Below are 20,814 nucleotides of genomic sequence, written 5' to 3'. Positions count from 1 at the left end.
AAATATAAACCCTAACATTTTAGTCTTGGCACTTTCAACTGCATATTCCCCCCTTATTATATAACCGCCCCGCAGTCCCCCGGGTCATCAACCCTCGTCTACACTCTCATCGTTCTCAACACCCGAAAACAGCAACAACAGCTCACCCATTCATTTATTATCTCCTCCCCTTCCCATGCCAGTTTAAATGGATTATTTGATAACCATTACTTACACTACATGTAACCACATGCAAGACAGACGCGAAAAATGAAAGACAAGTCCTGAAACAAAACCAATATTGACAGAGTCGGTCTACATACATTTCATTTGAAAGTAAGAATATGTGAACAAACATAATACCTTATGTACAAAAACTTAACTAAATACAACCTGACACTTTATTTTCGCTTTCACTACAAGTCACCCCCTTCATGGCAGTGTTATATTGATAGTAAAAAAAACCATAAAGACTCATAATTAAAAAATGCACCATGGATTGACGTTATCGCATGTTTAGACAATAAACTAATTTCAGTCTCAATCCTATTGTAACATTCTTATTCGTGCCCACCAAGTGGGACATGACACAAATAAGGCTAATTCAACCAGTATATCGAGAGGTGCCGTACTTCCTTCCACCAATGGGGACCGCAGTGAGTGTTACACTGACAGGAAACCAAAATGTTTCAAAGATCAAAATCTTAGAATGAGGCGATGGGTCGAAAAAAAAAATCTCCAAAAAAAACTTCCAAAATGTAAACTGTCCACAGAATTCTCATCTGGCTGATTTCATCTTTCAAAAATACTGCTTGTTTTCTCAACTAATAGTGTCGCACTGACAGTTAGCGACAGTTAACACAACACGCTGAAGGTTATAGTTTCAAATCCCATGCATGCTAGACCATTTTTATACTACATCAAAAAATATATATTTTTTGCAGGCAAATGTTCCATTTTAAAACAGAAATAAATCATTGAATACAAATGATGTAATAATAAGTGTGTTCCCTAGCATATTTCCATGTTGATAAAACAAGCTAATTGTCATTAAAACCTTATGTCCTGTAATAAACATATGCATGGATAAAAGTGCCTGCAGAAATCTGCATAAAAAAAGCGAGAAAAAGGAGGAGGACATTTTTACCTTAATTTGGCAACTTATTTCTCTTACTACATGACAGGTATTGAATGTTTCTCTACATTCATTCCTAAGCGTGTTGGGAAATGTATGTTTGGTCTGATTTACTTGCTGCGCACACATACCTCCGCCCAAAACATGTAACGTATCAGTGCTGTATAGATAGCACGGCTACTTCTCGTGCAGATTAACTTGGAATGGGCGAACTACATGCTCTCAATCAAGCGCTACATAAATACACGCCACAGTATTTCTCTCTTTCCTACCTATACAATACACAATCTAGTGATCACCCCCAATAGTAGGAAAACAATACTTTTATTAGGAACACGCGCCCGTAAGAGGCATGCAGAGGTAGAAGCTTGGTGAGATTTCAGCAACACATTTAAAAAACTGTCTTTCCACTATAAAGCAGTACCTTACGGCTCATCTGTACCGAACAGATCCATCAAAGGAGTCTTTTTAGGTTTAATCTTGGCTGATGACTTTTGCTTTCTCAGCCAAAATACAGACAGAAAACAAACTTGATCCTTTACTACCTCGTCCTCCTTCCCACACAACCATGTCCTCCGCTGTACAGCACACTACCCATTACCATGATAAAACCATGACCTACATTCATCACCGTCTCACTTTTTTATTACCCTAGCCGGACTTTGCTGCTCCTGCTACAGAGCCTTACCACCCAACATGTGTGACGCATGGATCCACTTCCCCCTCATGTGTCAGACTGCAGATTAACTGCTCTATCCATTTATTTCATCTCAACACCCCTCTGTTTCCCTCGATACCTCCTCTAAGCATGCCCCATGTCATCCACCCTCATATTAAAAAAAAACCCGCCCTTGACACCCAGAACTACATCTGTCCTCCTCCTGTCACTCGATAAACCTCACTTCTATGTTCTGAAGCAGTCAATTGTACAGCTCTCGCTTCTGTCAAAAATTTTCATGCTCGACCCCTCCAAATCAGGTCTTTTTCGCTGGCACACCTCCCTCGAACTCGCTATTTTCTTGATGTCCTCTGAACTAGACCCTGTCACCAAAACACTGCGTGGCACGCATGTCGTTTAGTTCTAATTTCTGCCCAAATACAACAGCTCACTACGCATGCTCACATCCAATTAAAAACTTTTGTACTCTCCCATCACGGCCTTGACCTTTCTGCTCCTCATATCTAGACTTCTCTTAACTCCCTCTCGCCCTCCGCCACCGGCAGTAGCTGTACCCCACCTCCCCGCTTCCAGATTTGACACTCAGTGGTGGAATGACCTACGAACCCGGATATAAGGATGAACAGTTCCTGACCAATTACAACACGCCTCAAGAAAAACTGTTCAGGAATCGCCCCAATCTAAACCTCAACTTCAATATAAGGACTATGTCACCCACCACTTGTTTTCTTCCATCATCTTGTACTGGAATAAATCATCCTAGCATGACGGGACATTACAAAAAATATAATATGCACAACTACAGGTAGGTTTTAGTAAGGTGTTTTAAGGTTCAGGACATCCTAATTAGCACAAGCTCCAGGTGAAAAAACAATATCCAATGCATTAAATCAAAAAAAGACTAGCAGAAATGAACAAATTAATAAGGAGAGCATAGTACCTATTGCACCTCAATCCTGGAGGGGTCTCACATACAAAACAAAAATCCATTAATTAGTAACCTGAACATTTTGCTTTCTGAGAGGGGGCCCCCCCAGGGCGGGAGGCTTAGATTTCCGATACTACTCTATATATAGTATATATATATATATAATCTCTAAAATATATATTATTATACACCCACTTTTCTTTTGGGAGGTATACAGTCCGTGGGTGAGGATACAAGACTGCTGATATCCACCGACGTGTAAATATTGTATCTTTAATCATCTGTACTACTTTAAAAACATGAACAGGACATCAGAACTTCATGTTGTCATGCCACTGTAAATCAGGACGGAAAAGGGTGGCTCTGATCTAGCAACTAAATAGCCTTTACGAAATGGGAAGGGGAGAGAAGGGAAAAGAAACATGCAACTCTAACATACAACATCACATCCAGCACACCAAGGAGTTAACTCACATTTTAATGGGAAATACCCTTGCCATTGTTATCTTGTTAGAAATGGTTAGATTTAAAGGAGTGCTACAACAAGCACACTCTAAGCCTGTGTGAATTGCAGAGGGGGCATGTTAATGAAAAAAGAACGTAATTACTTGCAACTCATTTTTTTTCAGAATATTCTATTAATACAAATCATTATATTTCTCGGTTCTATACAACAGGTTGTGCACTTTTTTACCAAAATTACAATCTGTCTCTCTCCTCTTATTATCCCACCAACCAATCCTTCATGAAACGGCACCTCATAGGATTATTACCAGTTGTGATAGTAAACAGAAAACTGAAAAGCACATTACTGAACTTTTTATTAGGCTCCTACCAGAGTTCACAGGTAGGTATAGACACCACAAAAGCAAACAAAACAAAGTAGCAAGAAAACAGACTGTAAAAGAATGTTAGCTGAAACTCGTCTAAAGGGTTGTTTGGGGAATCCCAGCTGCCTTCTGGTGCCACATCCCCCCACCCCCTTCCAGCCCCATCCAAACAAAAGACAAACAAGACCCCCCCTCCTTCAGAAGAGCAGGTCAGGCGTGCAGCTCTGCTGCACACCAGGTGCTGTTGTGGTTTAGCTGTTGCTTTGACTTCTCCAGCTCACTCAGCTACCTGCACGTTTGTGTTCTCCCTATGATCTACCCACCCCCAAAACCTCAGATAAGACGAGAGCTCAGGTATGGTTTCATTGCTGTAGCTCAGAGGGATTGCATCAAAAACAGTGCAAAGCCTACAGAGCTACTCTAAACAGAGCACAGTGCAATGCAATGTAATACTATGGCTATGTTTATATGGATATTTTGCACCACCAGTACTTACTTGCTTGTTTAAAAAGCTGTGACATGCTCCATTTGTTATTTGGTATAGCAGGAAAGCGTGCACACGTCTACGTCAGGACTCACCCTCAGGACTAAACCACCCCCCCCACCTCGGTCCCCTGGGGGTGTGCCTGGGGAGCTTACGCCTGTTTAGGTAGGCAGCAGCGCCAACGTTCGAAGCGACTGCAAAGCCATAGCTACACAGGCGGACGCTGAACGAAAGCTTACACTTGTTGCGATCAAGGAGGAGAGTGTCCATGGAGGGCGGGGGGGGGGGGGGGGAGGGGGGGGGGGCGGGGGGGGGGGGGGGGCCGGGGGGGGGGGGGGGGGGGGGGGGGGGGGTGGGGGGGGGTCAGGGGGGGGGGGGGGGTGGGGGGGGCGGGTGGGGTGGGCGGCGGGGTTTGGGTGGGGGGGGGGGGGGGGGGGGTGGGGGGGGGGGGGGGGGGGGGGGGGGGGGGGGGGGGGTTTGTTGTGGGGGGGGGGGGGGGGTTGGGGGGGGGGGGGGGGGAAGGGGGGGGGGGGGTAGGGGGGTGGGGGGGGGTGGGGGGGCCGGGGGGAGAAAAAGAATGAGACCCCCCGGGGGGGGGCGGCCGGGGGGAGGGGGGGGGGGGGGGGGGGGGGGGGGGGGGGGGGGGGGGGGGGGGGGGGGGGGGGGGGGGGGGGAATAAACTACAATTTATAGAAGTGAAGTGTCTGCCACGAGCACTTTTCCGGTCCTCAGTGGCACTTGACTACGCTCCTAGACCCTCATCTTTATCCCGTCAACTCCCCTAAGGAGGTTTAGTCATGTCGCTCCCAGAACATCACTGCATCCAATAGCGCATCCTACAAGGAAATCACCCTGTGATCACGGATGTGTTAATACACACATTTTGAATAAAAATGGAAATAAAATGAAATATTTAGGTGGGTTCCTAATGGTCACTTAAGGGTTACATGTCGTGACACGATATTGAAGTAGACAAACGTCCCCGTCGACACTTTTTAGGTTACGATACCCAGACTGAGTCTTAATAACTGCACTCGACATGTATACGTTTTAGAGGACAATGTCTATGGACGTCGCGTTTGTGGGACATGTCGCTTCACACGTTTCCAAAGGATCCATCCCAAAAAAAAAAAAACTTGGTGTTGGTATCGTTGTTGCTTTCCTTTGTGGCCGTTGTGAAAGGACGAGATGATTGAATTTCGGTCTTTACTTATTTAATGCCATATATAATTCGAAAACGTCCCGTTTAACTCTCGGTCAAAGCTCACACAAGGTGCCAACAAGTTGTTGTCTGCTGGACACTTATCGACTGTAAAGGTTTACGTTTTTGTGTGTTAAACGATATCCACACTGTCGTCAAAAGGTACGTAAATTACCACGCGTTATTAAAAGACCATAGTTTTAATATAGTTAATTGATCTCCATATCAATCAATTTTGTAGCTTCACATATGAAATTGTATATCTTTAGCCGACAACGTTTTAAGGTGCTTTATGACGCTATTGTCGTGGAGTTTGTGCATTAATGTAACAAAATTTCTCTAAACGTTAAGATCAAAAAGTGGACATAAATTGTACTCTGGTGATTCTAGAGTTTTATAATGTTCCTACCACTGAAAAAAAGTCACATATTGTGCCGTCAACGAAATTGGTGCGCTAGTGCTGTATTTTTTCGTTATATGGTGATGTGTGTGGCGTGACGCACCTCGATCCAAGTCTTCATGCATGTCATAGACTCATTGAAGTTACCAACTACGGCGAGAGGTCTCTTTTGCTTCACCGGGTCCGTCCGAAATAATCTGGTGTCTCCTATCGCCGAACATTTACGGTTGGAGTGGTGGAAAGTGTTCTACAACACGTAGAGAGTCGGCTAGAGGTTGACAAGAAAGGTTGGGGGTCACTTAGCACTAGTCGCACCCGCCGGTCTGCCCTGTCCCGATCTACCGACTGACGGTCAACCTTCTGCTGGAGTGTCCATTCGCTCTTTTCCGTCTACCACCGAGCGGTTATGCATTGGGCCTAAATGGTGTACCCTCGGATGCAGTCCCCAGTTGGTTTCGGTTTCACCGAAATCCTTGCGCTTCCACTCAAAGCAGAGGACAGAACGTTTCTGACAAACCCCCACTCGCCTTTTCGACGTAGAATACTGGTTGTACTTGTCGATCGACCGAGCGTGATTTTTTTTGTACTTTGTCGTCGACATGGGTGATTTTTTTTATGTTGCATAAATGCTCTTATGTATATAGGACTTTATGACCCCGAGGTGGGGCAGAACACCAAGTTGGTTCTCCTCATATCGTCTCTATCGCTAGGTGTACGATAACTTCGAGGAAACATTTATTTAAAAAACAAGAAGTTACGTGGGGTGACTTTTGGTACGTTCCAATGTAATCGACAGTAAGCAAACATCACGTATTTGATATAGTGGGCACACAACACTCAAAGTTCATAGGAGTTTGCAAAATGACAGGGAGGTCTGACAGGGAAATGGGTTTCCGTTGCTCTTTACCGCAGAAGCCGTACTCGCACGGCCTACATTGACCTATACAAATTTCAACCAATGATTCGTAACATTATTTAGCAGGTTTCATGGAAATGCTGATGGAATGGGCGTTTGGTGCATCTGATTTCAGCACAGCAGCCAGCTGCCAGGCTGAATGCATTGCTTTTTAAGCTAGTGTCACCAATTAAATGATAGACAATAACACTACATATTAAAAACACATGCCCTTGTACTTGTGACGGTATCGGTGAGGTACGGAGGGAATAATTAACCTCAAACATTACAAAACAACCAAAGCAATACTTTGACACATGTATGGTCATTTCTCCAATCCTAACTCAACTATATATTTGAGTCCTGTTTGACATTGAGGGTTTCTGAGTAAGCCAGTTCTTTCCTAAAATTCTGCACTATGTGAATTCAGTTTCCAGTTTATACAAGAATTTCATAATAATAAGCGACAGCATTGACGTCCAGGGACAAATCAGGGACAGAAAATGAACACGGCATCAACCTTACTTCTATGGCGAGTGAAGATTTTATTTATCTGCATATATAATGCAGGGATTTTTTAAGAAAAGCTTGTCCAAACAAAGACTACAAGTGAGGAAGAAGCCACTATTCAAGTATGTTTTAATGCAATATTAGGTTTATATAGCTTTCAGCCTAAACATTTAACCATGTAGATTTCAACTCAGAAAACAGGATTGACTAGTAAAATACTTTAAAGAGACAGCAGTCCTTTTGTCAGCAAGTCCTGCAGTGTAATTTGAGTAGTCAAGATTATTATTTCCCTTCTTAAATTTCTTTTAACAAGAGCCAGAATTTTTTCAAAGAAATCCCATTGTGGCCTCCAAAAAAATCTTGCTCAAATGATTCAAATTAATCGTCGGAGAACCCAAACTGAAATAAGCAGAAGGATATCTGGATCTCTGTCATCTTTCTTTCCATAATCTAAGTTTTTGGGGAAACGAAAAAAATACTAATCATTTGGAGCTGGCTGTTGTCTTCAATCCTGTCGTTTTGTTTGTTTTTTTTTTCGGATTTGGTCCGATAATTTTGGTTTGTATTTTTCCACATGCGCAATTTTTTAGATTGTTTTTTTATTTTTTTTTTCGCTTATATGGTAAGTAAAGATCCAGGGTCCTTGTCACTGGTTTAATCAATGACAAACTTTTATATTTATATTTTCCTTTCTGGCACTTATTGTCAATTCGTTGAGACTATGTAAATTCATACGTATAAAAAGCCACCAATACATACCAAAACACTTGTTTAATCAGAAACATGGTACAAAATACGTTACTTTATATTTATCATTAACATACTGCTCACTGGTTCAGTTTTTGTGCTTGTTTTTCGACCCTAACATTACATTATGCAAATCAGAAGACTGAGATTACATTTCATCCAACAAAATGAATACATTTATAGCTTGACAAATCCAACTTCCAATACTTTGGAAACAATTTCACATACAACAGTATTTCCATTATAGTTCACGTTTTACTTACAGCTCTAAAAATATAAAATTTCATGAGCACAAATCTGTTTTTTGTAGCCTTTTTAATTGCAATACATACTTTGTAAAGAAATGCTCTAGTTGTTACAAACTTGTCATCTTAAAATTATACAACCAAATTGTCCAGCACATGTGTTCACTATTTCTGTCAGCTTAGGTTTCCACTTTGTTTTACAAGCTGTAAAAACATGTGTCAGTCAGCAGTGCTACTTCTTACCTCCTGGCATTTTAACAGCTCCATTTGAGAAGATACAAACCCTCTAAAAAATTCACAAAACATTACAAGTTTCTGCTACCTACAATCAAATGCTGTTAAAGCCCTTTGCCATCAGAGACTTTGTCAATATTTTAAACATATACATACGTGGGCTCAAAAGATTACAGGAGTGGGAAACAGATCAGATTGAGCATTCCCTCTGGACAGCAACAGCAATCACGTTGGGAAACCAAGCTAAACACCAAGTCAAACGCACATCCGATTGTGGTTTTATGAGCAAACAAAACCATGAAAAAAAATAGGTACAACTCCTGCTTTAAATATCTCTATAAGCCAAGTACTTTACTTTGAAGAATCCAGTATATTTACTCCCTTTATTTTGCCTGAAATAACATTAAATATCAATGAAGCTGTGCATCATCCTTATTTTAAGAAACACTATTGCTAACTTGCATTATACAGCATTCTCTGGAACTAAACTCAGGAGTAATGAGACAGAAGCAACAACTAGACAACCTGCATATAGTGAAGAGAAAAAAAAAAAGAAGAACACAACTAAATCCCCCCCCCCCAAGACAAACACAATGGGGATGGTACACACCCTCATTATCTACATCTACCATCGCAGGAGATTCTGCGGGACTCAACGTTACTCTGTCCCTTGCGGAATATGGAAACAACCATCAAAAATTTTATAACAAATAATTTTTATATTACCGGTCTGGCCATTCGGAGGAGACAAGAGCTCTTGGGGCCATGTAACAAGTATCTGTTAATGTGTGAATCATGTGTATGGGTAGCCTGGGTAAGGATGGTGCCCTTTGTTGTCTAAGCTGTCATGATGCTTCTGCAAAAACAAACAAGAATTGCTTCCGAAAGTGGTTCTATAACAATGACATCTCGTTCCTATTTCTTTACTCATTTATCAGGTTTGGTTTTCAACTCACCATTTTAAAATTTTGTTTGTTTGTCAAAAGTAATAATAAGCCATTATATTGCCGTCAGAACGCAAGCAGAGACAGTCACCGATCAGGGGCCGGGGGAGCGTGTGGTGCTTTTCGTTTACATCAAGACGTTACAATCATGGAATCACAATAAGTAGAACATATTCACAATAGTAAAGTACATACGCTTGGGTTTGCCTCTTTACACCGTGATTACACTACAAAACCATAAGGATGCCAAAATAAGTTCAATGTAAACTGTGTGGTGGATTCGCAATAATAATTAATACATAAAGTCGGATACACACTATGTTTTACTATTTTACTTTATTATTCCTTGCATTGTCTGTTTTCCACAGCAAACAGTGGCCAATGACGGTTTTCATAAAGTAATAAACATGCGTTTACTTGTGCCCTTTTATAGAACACAAGCAACACTGAAAATTGAAAAGTTAACTTAACACCATAAAACAAACCAAAGGGAAATGCAGTGTATATAAAAGAACGGGGGGGGGTGCCGGAAATGTCACCCTTCTTAGTTTCCCAACCGATTCAAATAATGTAAGTTGTATTCTCTTCACGCCTGTGTTTTTTGTTATGTATTATATATTTCAAAGATATAATTTTTGGGATGAGACAAATTTCCTCCGTAAGGTCTTAACTACCGGACGGAAAGAGAGAGCAGGGTACTCTAACGACTGAACGGAGATTTCGTCGTGGCGTGCAAAAACCGGGTCGACCGATATCCGTTCGCATATGACCAACAATTAAAACCAACCCATATTCGAGAAAAAAAAACTAAAAAAAAAAAGGATGAATACACTCACTATCATATACTAGATAAATGCTACTCATACTGCTATATCTCTCTATATATATATATAATCTATATATGTTGTGTAGTGTTATCTAAAACATATGGGTGAGACGGTCACGTCCGGTTTTAGGACAGTCTCTATAAAATCGTGATTGACATTCCTGATGTTGGTTAGATGCCGGTGGGCGCTTCTCCACAGTCACTGCTTTCGTGCACTCGGCGTAAGACTACAGGTCATGAGCCAATAGATGAATTTAAAATTTAAGGAGTGTGGGTTTCTTGTCACGGACGCGTCTTGGAGAGTGAAGAGACATGACACGATACCGAGGCGACCGAAAAATAGACAACATTCGTAATATCGTAATAGTCAAACACCGGAAAGTACTTATACAATGTCATTGGACTTCGTGTTTGATGATGTTCCTAAAACAGTGAAAAACAGGCGGAAATAGGGCTGAGTGTAAAGAGTTAAAAAAAATAAAAAGAAATGGGACGCTGGTTAAAATGTTTTTCTTTTTTCTTCTGCTGCAGCAAAAACTTCACGTCAATAGTAATGGAGAGTGTTCTGTCTCACAGTGAAGAGCAGCTGATAGGTCTCCTGAAAGCAGTTAGGTTTCCTGACACCAGTGTGAATGATGATTCAGCAAAATATATATATATATATCTATATATATTATATTAATATATATATCCAGCAAAAAAAATAGGTTCACGGATCAAAACGGTAAGGGGGGATTTTAAGGACCAAGAAGAGCTAGGAGCGTACCGAACGTCGTAGTCCCCTTGTAAGGAAGGGGGGGTGCGTCCTGTTTCTTTTAGGTTCCGGAATTATATATAAAATAGAGTGGTACTATCTAGAAAAGGTAAACGGTAAAAAATTTTACAAACCAGTTGTACGCCAACTCGGGGTAAATAAGTGCAAGGTATTATTTGTCATTTCAAGTGAACAAGAACATCTGAATTTTGTATCCATATACATGTCAAAAGATATATGTCAACTATAACTCCTTGCACTAACATATATATGATTTGGTGCTACTATTCCTTTCACATCCTGAACTAAATGTTATGTCAATTTCGTTATTTCCAAGAAAATAATCTTAGAATTGTAGTGTGTGAAACCACGAATTCTGGAATAGTCTGTTAAATTAAATAAAAATAACGAATATCCAAAATTCTCTACTGCAGTTTCAGTTCAAGAACAGTAAAGGTTGACTAATAAAAGCCCCCTTTAATTAATTTCTAATAAAAAAGGCACATTACTTATGTGTGCTCTCACTTATGTACTGCTCAACACTGTGTTTGCAAACAGCCACTGCCAATCACCTTTTCTTTTAAAGAGGATGAAATATTTTATTCAACAGAACAATTTCAGCCCAGTCACACTAATTAAAAGCGATTGGGAAGAATAGACATCTATTCTGTCGAACAAGGATGCCCCACTGCTTGCTATGACCTTTTGCACTGAACAAGGTTAGCTCTCCCTTTTTCAAATCTGGCTGGCCTGTACTGGCAACTTTGGAGACCAAACATTTCTTTGAAACGTTCTTTGAAAAATAAGTTATTCTGAAGTAGGACAAAAAGATTATTGATGGCAATACATTTTAACTTTGGACCTGCTTCATTATGTACTGAATCCTCCGCAACACAGGCCACTGAAGAAACACATTTTAAGACGTGTTCATATTAAAATTTAAAAAGCACACTTCAACTCCACGTTGCCATTTACAATGTCTATTCAAGGTAGCAAAAAACCATTCAAAACAACAAGATGTTGTAACGTAACAGGTCCCATTCAATTTTTGCCCTCTCAAACAAATCTTCCACCATACAAACAGAAGCGTCAAATATCAAATAAAGAAAGTCAGGAGCAGTGGGGGCTTACTCTGTAAAACAATAAAAAAATAAATAAAATCCTGAGTTGCTACTTGGCATAATAAGTCAACAATAGGGGGCTGAGGTTAATAGTTCATGTTTTATCCTCCCTAAAGTGTGTATTGTATGTAAGGAATAGCACAGTCTGAAAAGCAAACCTATACCTTGTTCCTATTTAAATAATTAATGTACTACACAACAGCCATTGCCCTACACCACTGGATAAAGATTGCAGCCAGTATACTCCCTTGAAACACTTTATACTTACCATCATCACAGTGTTCTCTGTGTTTCTCATGGTAAGAATCCTGCAGCACTCGTCTAGCTGCCTGCATGCACAGAGGGAAAAGGGATGTCATTAAACTACGGAATACAGCGTTCAAACAACAGACAGCAGTTTAATTTTGTTTGTTGGTGGCGATGATGAGGAGGAGGTGACTTGTGTTTAAACATCATTATTAAACTAACTAGCACGATGAAATGAAAAATATTGCATCTCAAAGAGGTTCTCCTAGGATAATGTGATTTCTGAGCAAAATAATTGACTTGTTTCTGAGCTCTTAAGCCAAGAATCACATGCAAAAGGAAATAATCTATATATTTTAGGTAATTGGTATTCCTGTATTGACCAATGCAGTTCTAACAAAGACCCCTCACATATGCCTCATCACTTAATCAGAAACCTTAAATATACTGTGATCATCTTAAAGCTACTGTACTTTAACATGCATTTCATCTCTCTTTATTAAAGTACTTTCCAGCTGTTGCACTGAATTCAACACAATCTTAACTTAAAAACTAATTGTACATAGGTCAGGTAAAACAACCAACACCATCAATTACATAGTGATGCAAAACTGTGAACAAACAATGAAACCCTACATGTGTTAAATGAGCTGCAGGTTATTGTGTTACCTTAAAATGCCTTTATAGAGCTCTGGCAGTTTAAATATTACAAGACAATGTTAAACTTACAACTCAAACGGGGCCCTGCGGTAAAGATGATAATTTATGACGATGCAAAATCTTGTCTTTGTTTAGTCTACCTTCCCATAAACCTGGTAATGTTTTTTCAGCGAGTCATACATATTGTGCAATCCTTTAACTGGATCATCAGATGAATGCCCCAACCTATCAACAGTGTGTATAAAATCACCAGGATTACAATCACATCTTGGTTTGACAAGGAAACAAGTTGACGAAAATTGGATCGTTTTTTTTTTTATTTTATTTTTTTTAATTCAGAATGATGTGCTTAAATAAAAAGGTTCTCTTCAAATGTTTTAATTGATAATATATATTTTAAACTGCACTTGTGACATTGCACAAGTTACTGTAAAGTACCTAGTAACCAGCTTTGTACTTATACTTGAGACCAAATTTAACAAATAATTGATTTACTATGAACATTTACTGTCTCATTTTAGGTTAATAAGAGACCATATTTTGTTATTTACTAACTATGAACATCTTGGTAAGAGCATGGGGGTAGAATTTATTTCTCCAGATGGGCCAATACTATTTCTAAGATAACGCCTAACACACACACAACACACACACACACACACACATATAAAAAACAAACAAAAATATTATTTTACATGGGGGGTGAAAACTAAGTGTATCTCCCCGCATTGAATAGGAAAAAGGAAAAAGGCAACATTTGTGATTGATCAAGCAAAGCAACAAGGGCCTGACAGTGTGGATTTGGCTATCAAACTACAAAGATATGTGAAGGTTATAGAGATCACAAATGTACAATAATTAAACAAATGAAAAGGGATACTGGCTTCTATAACCTGTTCAGCTGAACTTCACCAGTTTGTCATTGTTTTATTGTGGTGGTAAGACTATTTAAAAAATAAAAATAAAAACACTACTTCCCTCAAACCACAGCACTGCAGTGGTTCTTTGTTACCAATTCTTGTTTTAATGTGTGTTATGTTTTGTTTAAGAACTGCTTAAATAAAAACCATAATAGGCCTAGGTTACACATGTAAACAAAACAACCATGCAGAATTATACTACAGCACACTATCTTGTATACTCAATGACCTGTTTCAGGCAGTCTTTACAGCATAACACAGCATTCAAATTTCTCTATGCCTTCCTGTGTAAGCCTTTTATCAAGTGAAGTTACTAAAACATGTGGCTTTTTACCTGTACATGAAACAGTTTGGGTGTCTGGTTTGTTAAGTCTTATTGTGACAAAATGCAATATACTTTACACGTTACTAAGCTATAGCTAATGCCAGTTAAAGGGCCTGCCAGTTAATATTAATCATTAGTTAATTGTGAAAAATGTGCATAGGGTTTAAATCTAGCATATTTCTGTACAGTCCTGTAATATTTAAAATGTTACATAAACACTAAAAATATGCTGAACTTCACGAACAATTTAGTTTCATATACGTACAGTCTAAGATTGTCCCCAGCTTCCAAAAGCATAACTGAGTGCAGAGTAAAGGCTATTAAGTTTAAGAAGTCGTCCAACGCAAAGCCTATAGGTACAGTCGAAACACCAGTATAGTGAAACATGGTACAATGCCTTTCATTCAAGATAACGTGTGGGCTGTAGAGATGCTGATGACTCATACACCTATTATTTTCATTTCTGTTTGTGCAAGTCAGGTTGACAGACTGTGAACAAAAACCTGCCCTGAAAATAGACATTGCTTGAGGCGTCACCAATGTTTGCATTCAGTGGGTGCGCTGTGGTGGTGGGACACTTAATAAATACAGTCTCTTCTAAATTAGAAACGATATTTTCAAAACAAAACGTCTGTGCATGTATCTGACAACTATACAGTTAAGAGGAAATTTAAAATGCTCATTTACTCAAAGCTTTTTGGTTGATACTGCACCCGACCACCTTACTCAGACGTGTACCTCTTCCCTCTGTATAACAAACACCAGTGTGGTTATTTTTTTGTTATTATTATTTATTTTTAAATGCACAAAAATATTTTTTAAGTATCAGAATACCGTACATTACTTACCTCGTGGTGGTTGTTGTTTGGGTTTATCTCCGACTCATTTACCAGAGATGACTTAATATCAGCCAAATCTCCCTCTTCCTCAGAGTGACTGATTTCTGCAAAGATTTTCTCCTTTTGGGGGTCCCCCTCATCTTTGAAGGGGATCATTTCATCATTTGCACAGAGTTCCGGGTCACCTCCGCCGCCTCCTCCAGATAACTGTGGCATTTTTTTTTTTGTCGTGAAAAAAATGAAGTTTTAGATATGATCAAAAACTGTGTGCCAACAAAACATTCCTCTTCTTTTTCCCTCCCGGTTGTGTTAGAGGATGTTTTTTTTTTTTTTTCAAAAGCCTGTTAGTTAGCGCCTCCCAACACCCCAAATAAAAAAAAAAATCCCAGTGATCTGGAGGATGGCGGCGGGAGGTGACGGATCGGCAAAATAAGAGAAATGCTCTTCAAAGATGAGGGGGCCCCCAAAAGAGAAATTTTGCAGAAATCGCATGCGAGGAAGAGGGAGATTTGGGATTTATAAGTCATCTTGGGTAAATGCGTCGGTAGACAACCCACCCAATAACGAACCATAGCTACAGCCTGTTGGTAGTAACCGCTCACTATGGGTGGTATAATGCGGACTTGTTAGTATCAGAGTACTACCTCCATATTTGTTGCAATATAAACTATTATTATTATTTTTGTAAATATAATACCCAAATCATTACACCTGTTTGGCTTGCGAGTCAGCCACGCCGATTTTTCTTGAGGGGAAAAGAGCAGTAACCTTGCAGTAAAGCAAAAACGGGAAATGGGGGTTACTCATGTTCTGCCAGCCGGCGGGTGTGCAGTATCAACCAAAAAGCTTTGAGTAAATGAGCATTTTAAATTTCCTCTTAACTGTATAGTTGTCAGATACATGCACAGACGTTTTGTTTTGAAAATATCGTTTCTAATTTAGAAGAGACTGTATTTATTAAGTGTCCCACCACCACAGCGCACCCACTGAATGCAAACATTGGTGACGCCTCAAGCAATGTCTATTTTCAGGGCAGGTTTTTGTTCACAGTCTGTCAACCTGACTTGCACAAACAGAAATGAAAATAATAGGTGTATGAGTCATCAGCATCTCTACAGCCCACACGTTATCTTGAATGAAAGGCATTGTACCATGTTTCACTATACTGGTGTTTCGACTGTACCTATAGGCTTTGCGTTGGACGACTTCTTAAACTTAATAGCCTTTACTCTGCACTCAGTTATGCTTTTGGAAGCTGGGGACAATCTTAGACTGTACGTATATGAAACTAAATTGTTCGTGAAGTTCAGCATATTTTTGGTGTTTATGTAACATTTTAAATATTACAGGACTGTACAGAAATATGCTAGATTTAAACCCTATGCACATTTTTCACAATTAACTAATGATTAATATTAACTGGCAGGCCCTTTAACTGGCATTAGCTATAGCTTAGTAACGTGTAAAGTATATTGCATTTTGTCACAATAAGACTTAACAAACCAGACACCCAAACTGTTTCATGTACAGGTAAAAAGCCACATGTTTTAGTAACTTCACTTGATAAAAGGCTTACACAGGAAGGCATAGAGAAATTTGAATGCTGTGTTATGCTGTAAAGACTGCCTGAAACAGGTCATTGAGTATACAAGATAGTGTGCTGTAGTATAATTCTGCATGGTTGTTTTGTTTACATGTGTAACCTAGGCCTATTATGGTTTTTATTTAAGCAGTTCTTAAACAAAACATAACACACATTAAAACAAGAATTGGTAACAAAGAACCACTGCAGTGCTGTGGTTTGAGGGAAGTAGTGTTTTTATTTTTATTTTTTAAATAGTCTTACCACCACAATAAAACAATGACAAACTGGTGAAGTTCAGCTGAACAGGTTATAGAAGCCAGTATCCCTTTTCATTTGTTTAATTATTGTAGTAACACTAGAGATTTTGAAGTGTAGAGAAACATCAAACTATCGTTTTAGGTGTGACAGTCGGGAACACCGAACGAACTAGTTAGGGTTTACACCGGAAAAAGTAAAAAGGATAAGGTTACACCCCTCTGTGATCAAAGTGACGTAAATAATTTTTGTTATTTTTGTTTATATGTGGTGTGTGTGTGTTGTGTGTGTGTGTGTGTATATATATATAATACATTTGCGTATCTTTAGAAATATAAATTTTCGCAAGCCGTGACCTCTTACCAAGATGTTCATAGTTAGTAAATAACAAAATATGGTCTCTTATTAACCTAAAATGAGACAGTAAATGTTCATAGTAAATCAATTATTTGTTAAATTTGGTCTCAAGTATAAGTACAAAGCTGGTTACTAGGTACTTTACAGTAACTTGTGCAATGTCACAAGTGCAGTTTAAAATATATATTATCAATTAAAACATTTGAAGAGAACCTTTTTGGTTTAACAGACAATTTTAATTAAAAAATAAAATAAAAAAAAAAACATTGGTTAAAAGCAGTTTTGAACAAAGGAACAGTTAGTGGGATGTGATTGTAATCCTGGTGATTTTATACACACTGTTGATAGGTTGGGGCATTCATCTGATGATCCAGTTAAAGAATTGCACAATATGTATGACTCGCTGAAAAAACATTACCAGGTTTATGGGAAGGTAGACTAAACAAAGACAAGATTTTGCATCGTCATAAATTATCATCTTTACCGCAGGGCCCCGTTTGAGTTGTAAGTTTAACATTGTCTTGTAATATTTAAACTGCCAGAGCTCTATAAAGGCATTTTAAGGTAACACAATAACCTGCAGCTCATTTAACACATGTAGGGTTTCATTGTTTGTTCACAGTTTTGCATCACTATGTAATTGATGGTGTTGGTTGTTTTACCTGACCTATGTACAATTAGTTTTTAAGTTAAGATTGTGTTGAATTCAGTGCAACAGCTGGAAAGTACTTTAATAAAGAGAGATGAAATGCATGTTAAAGTACAGTAGCTTTAAGATGATCACAGTATATTTAAGGTTTCTGATTAAGTGATGAGGCATATGTGAGGGGTCTTTGTTAGAACTGCATTGGTCAATACAGGAATACCAATTACCTAAAATATATAGATTATTTCCTTTTGCATGTGATTCTTGGCTTAAGAGCTCAGAAACAAGTCAATTATTTTGCTCAGAAATCACATTATCCTAGGAGAACCTCTTTGAGATGCAATATTTTTCATTTCATCGTGCTAGTTAGTTTAATAATGATGTTTAAACACAAGTCACCTCCTCCTCATCATCGCCACCAACAAACAAAATTAAACTGCTGTCTGTTGTTTGAACGCTGTATTCCGTAGTTTAATGACATCCCTTTTCCCTCTGTGCATGCAGGCAGCTAGACGAGTGCTGCAGGATTCTTACCATGAGAAACACAGAGAACACTGTGATGATGGTAAGTATAAAGTGTTTCAAGGGAGTATACTGGCTGCAATCTTTATCCAGTGGTGTAGGGCAATGGCTGTTGTGTAGTACATTAATTATTTAAATAGGAACAAGGTATAGGTTTGCTTTTCAGACTGTGCTATTCCTTACATACAATACACACTTTAGGGAGGATAAAACATGAACTATTAACCTCAGCCCCCTATTGTTGACTTATTATGCCAAGTAGCAACTCAGGATTTTATTTATTTTTTTATTGTTTTACAGAGTAAGCCCCCACTGCTCCTGACTTTCTTTATTTGATATTTGACGCTTCTGTTTGTATGGTGGAAGATTTGTTTGAGAGGGCAAAAATTGAATGGGACCTGTTACGTTACAACATCTTGTTGTTTTGAATGGTTTTTTGCTACCTTGAATAGACATTGTAAATGGCAACGTGGAGTTGAAGTGTGCTTTTTAAATTTTAATATGAACACGTCTTAAAATGTGTTTCTTCAGTGGCCTGTGTTGCGGAGGATTCAGTACATAATGAAGCAGGTCCAAAGTTAAAATGTATTGCCATCAATAATCTTTTTGTCCTACTTCAGAATAACTTATTTTTCAAAGAACGTTTCAAAGAAATGTTTGGTCTCCAAAGTTGCCAGTACAGGCCAGCCAGATTTGAAAAAGGGAGAGCTAACCTTGTTCAGTGCAAAAGGTCATAGCAAGCAGTGGGGCATCCTTGTTCGACAGAATAGATGTCTATTCTTCCCAATCGCTTTTAATTAGTGTGACTGGGCTGAAATTGTTCTGTTGAATAAAATATTTCATCCTCTTTAAAAGAAAAGGTGATTGGCAGTGGCTGTTTGCAAACACAGTGTTGAGCAGTACATAAGTGAGAGCACACATAAGTAATGTGCCTTTTTTATTAGAAATTAATTAAAGGGGGCTTTTATTAGTCAACCTTTACTGTTCTTGAACTGAAACTGCAGTAGAGAATTTTGGATATTCGTTATTTTTATTTAATTTAACAGACTATTCCAGAATTCGTGGTTTCACACACTACAATTCTAAGATTATTTTCTTGGAAATAACGAAATTGACATAACATTTAGTTCAGGATGTGAAAGGAATAGTAGCACCAAATCATATATATGTTAGTGCAAGGACAAATATCAGACAAATATCTTTTGCCATGTATTCGGATATAAAAATCAGATGTTTGTATTCGCTACAAATGACAAAAATACCTTGCACTTATTTACCGTCTCACCAGAAGTTGCACGACAGTTTAAAAAAATGGCAAATGAAAAAGAGCTATTCATTCTAATTGAGATTAAATTATATATTCCGAACTTAAAGTAACAGACGACGGGGGGGGGGGGGGGAATTTCCCCTGATGCACTTTGTATGTGAGGGATTCCAAAATTTTAGGGGGGAATGCACTTGGATAAAAAAAAAGGCACTTATATATAAATATGTTTGTGTGTATATATATATATATATATTTTACTGCATCATTTTCATTCACACTGGTGTTGCTTTAAAATAAACTGCTTTCAGGAGACCTATCAGCTGCTCTTCACTGTGAGACAGAACACTCTCCATTACTATTGACGTGAAGTTTTTGCTGCAGCAGAAGAAAAAAGAAAAACATTTTAAACCAGCGTCCCATTTTTTTTTTTTTTTTTAACTCTTTACACTCAGCCTATTTCCGCCTGTTTTTCACTGTTATCATTTATGTAGTTTGTGCTGCATGCATGTAACATATTAAATGAAAGGCCACAAAACTGTAATGCTATAATGCTTACAGATAGCAGCAGAGAGTCACATACAAGAGAATAAAGTCTCGCAGCACTGTTCTTTTGTAATTTATTTATTATAACCAGTACTACTCAGAATGCGGCTCACAGTGCTTTCGTCACTGACACCTCTTCCTCATAGATACACCATCGCAATGTCCATAAGATTGATAGAGACGTCCTACAAACGGCGTTGACTTTCAATATTATTATTAGCTAATCTATTGTGTGTGTGTGTATATAGTATATATATATATATATATATATATAGATATATATATATATATATATATATATATATTTATAATATATATATGTATATATATAATTTAGATTTACTAAAATAAATAAAGTAAAAAAAAAAAAAAAAAAAAAAAGCTTTAAACAACAAAAAGTAAACCCAATTAAACAAACCAGATTATGCGCGTGCCTATATAGCCATACCCCGGTAAAAATGCCTTGTGCTGCTTTAGAGCGAGTCAGAATCTCATGGGACAGAAAGAAAGGCAGGCAAGTCATTCTGAAATGCCTCCTTTAAACAGTGGTTAAAAATATATTCTAAAATATATACATAAAAAACAAGGCGTGTATGAGTATGTGGAATGTAATAAACTAGAGCCAAAACTGTGATTTCCCCCCCCCCCTTCTTTTTACAACTGCATTTCCACTTTTGTTTTATTTTATGTGTTTAAGTTAAATTTCAATTTTCGTTTGCTTGTTTAGCTATAAAAGG

The 20,814-nt window shown here is 38.4% G+C and overlaps 2 protein-coding genes across 4 annotated transcripts in view; one reads left to right on the top strand and one right to left on the bottom strand.

The window, feature by feature from the left end:
• Positions 1–12,103: 12,103 nt before the first annotated feature.
• Positions 12,104–15,119, bottom strand: LOC121326565 (lymphoid enhancer-binding factor 1-like). The gene is made up of 2 exons (XM_041269907.1): positions 14,912–15,119; positions 12,104–12,241 (listed from the first exon to the last, which is right to left on the bottom strand). The coding sequence occupies exons 1-2, from the start codon at positions 15,116–15,118 to the stop codon at positions 12,104–12,106; spliced, it is 345 nt and encodes a 114-aa protein (XP_041125841.1). The 5' UTR covers position 15,119.
• A 3,122-nt stretch (positions 15,120–18,241) lies between these two features.
• LOC121296434 (lymphoid enhancer-binding factor 1-like) overlaps positions 18,242–20,814 on the top strand; it is a 67,248-nt gene continuing 64,675 nt past the window's right edge. For all 3 annotated transcript variants that reach the window (XM_041222027.1, XM_041222008.1, XM_041222018.1), the window contains exon 1: positions 18,242–18,310. In XM_041222027.1, the coding sequence (XP_041077961.1) occupies positions 18,244–18,310 (67 nt within the window). In that variant the 5' untranslated portion in view covers positions 18,242–18,243. The remainder of the gene's footprint in view (positions 18,311–20,814) is intronic.

The sequence above is a fragment of the Polyodon spathula genome, chromosome 2 (genome assembly GCF_017654505.1).
Source record: "Polyodon spathula isolate WHYD16114869_AA chromosome 2, ASM1765450v1, whole genome shotgun sequence".
NCBI lineage: Eukaryota > Metazoa > Chordata > Actinopteri > Acipenseriformes > Polyodontidae > Polyodon > Polyodon spathula.
This window is presented reverse-complemented; position numbering and strand designations above follow the sequence as displayed.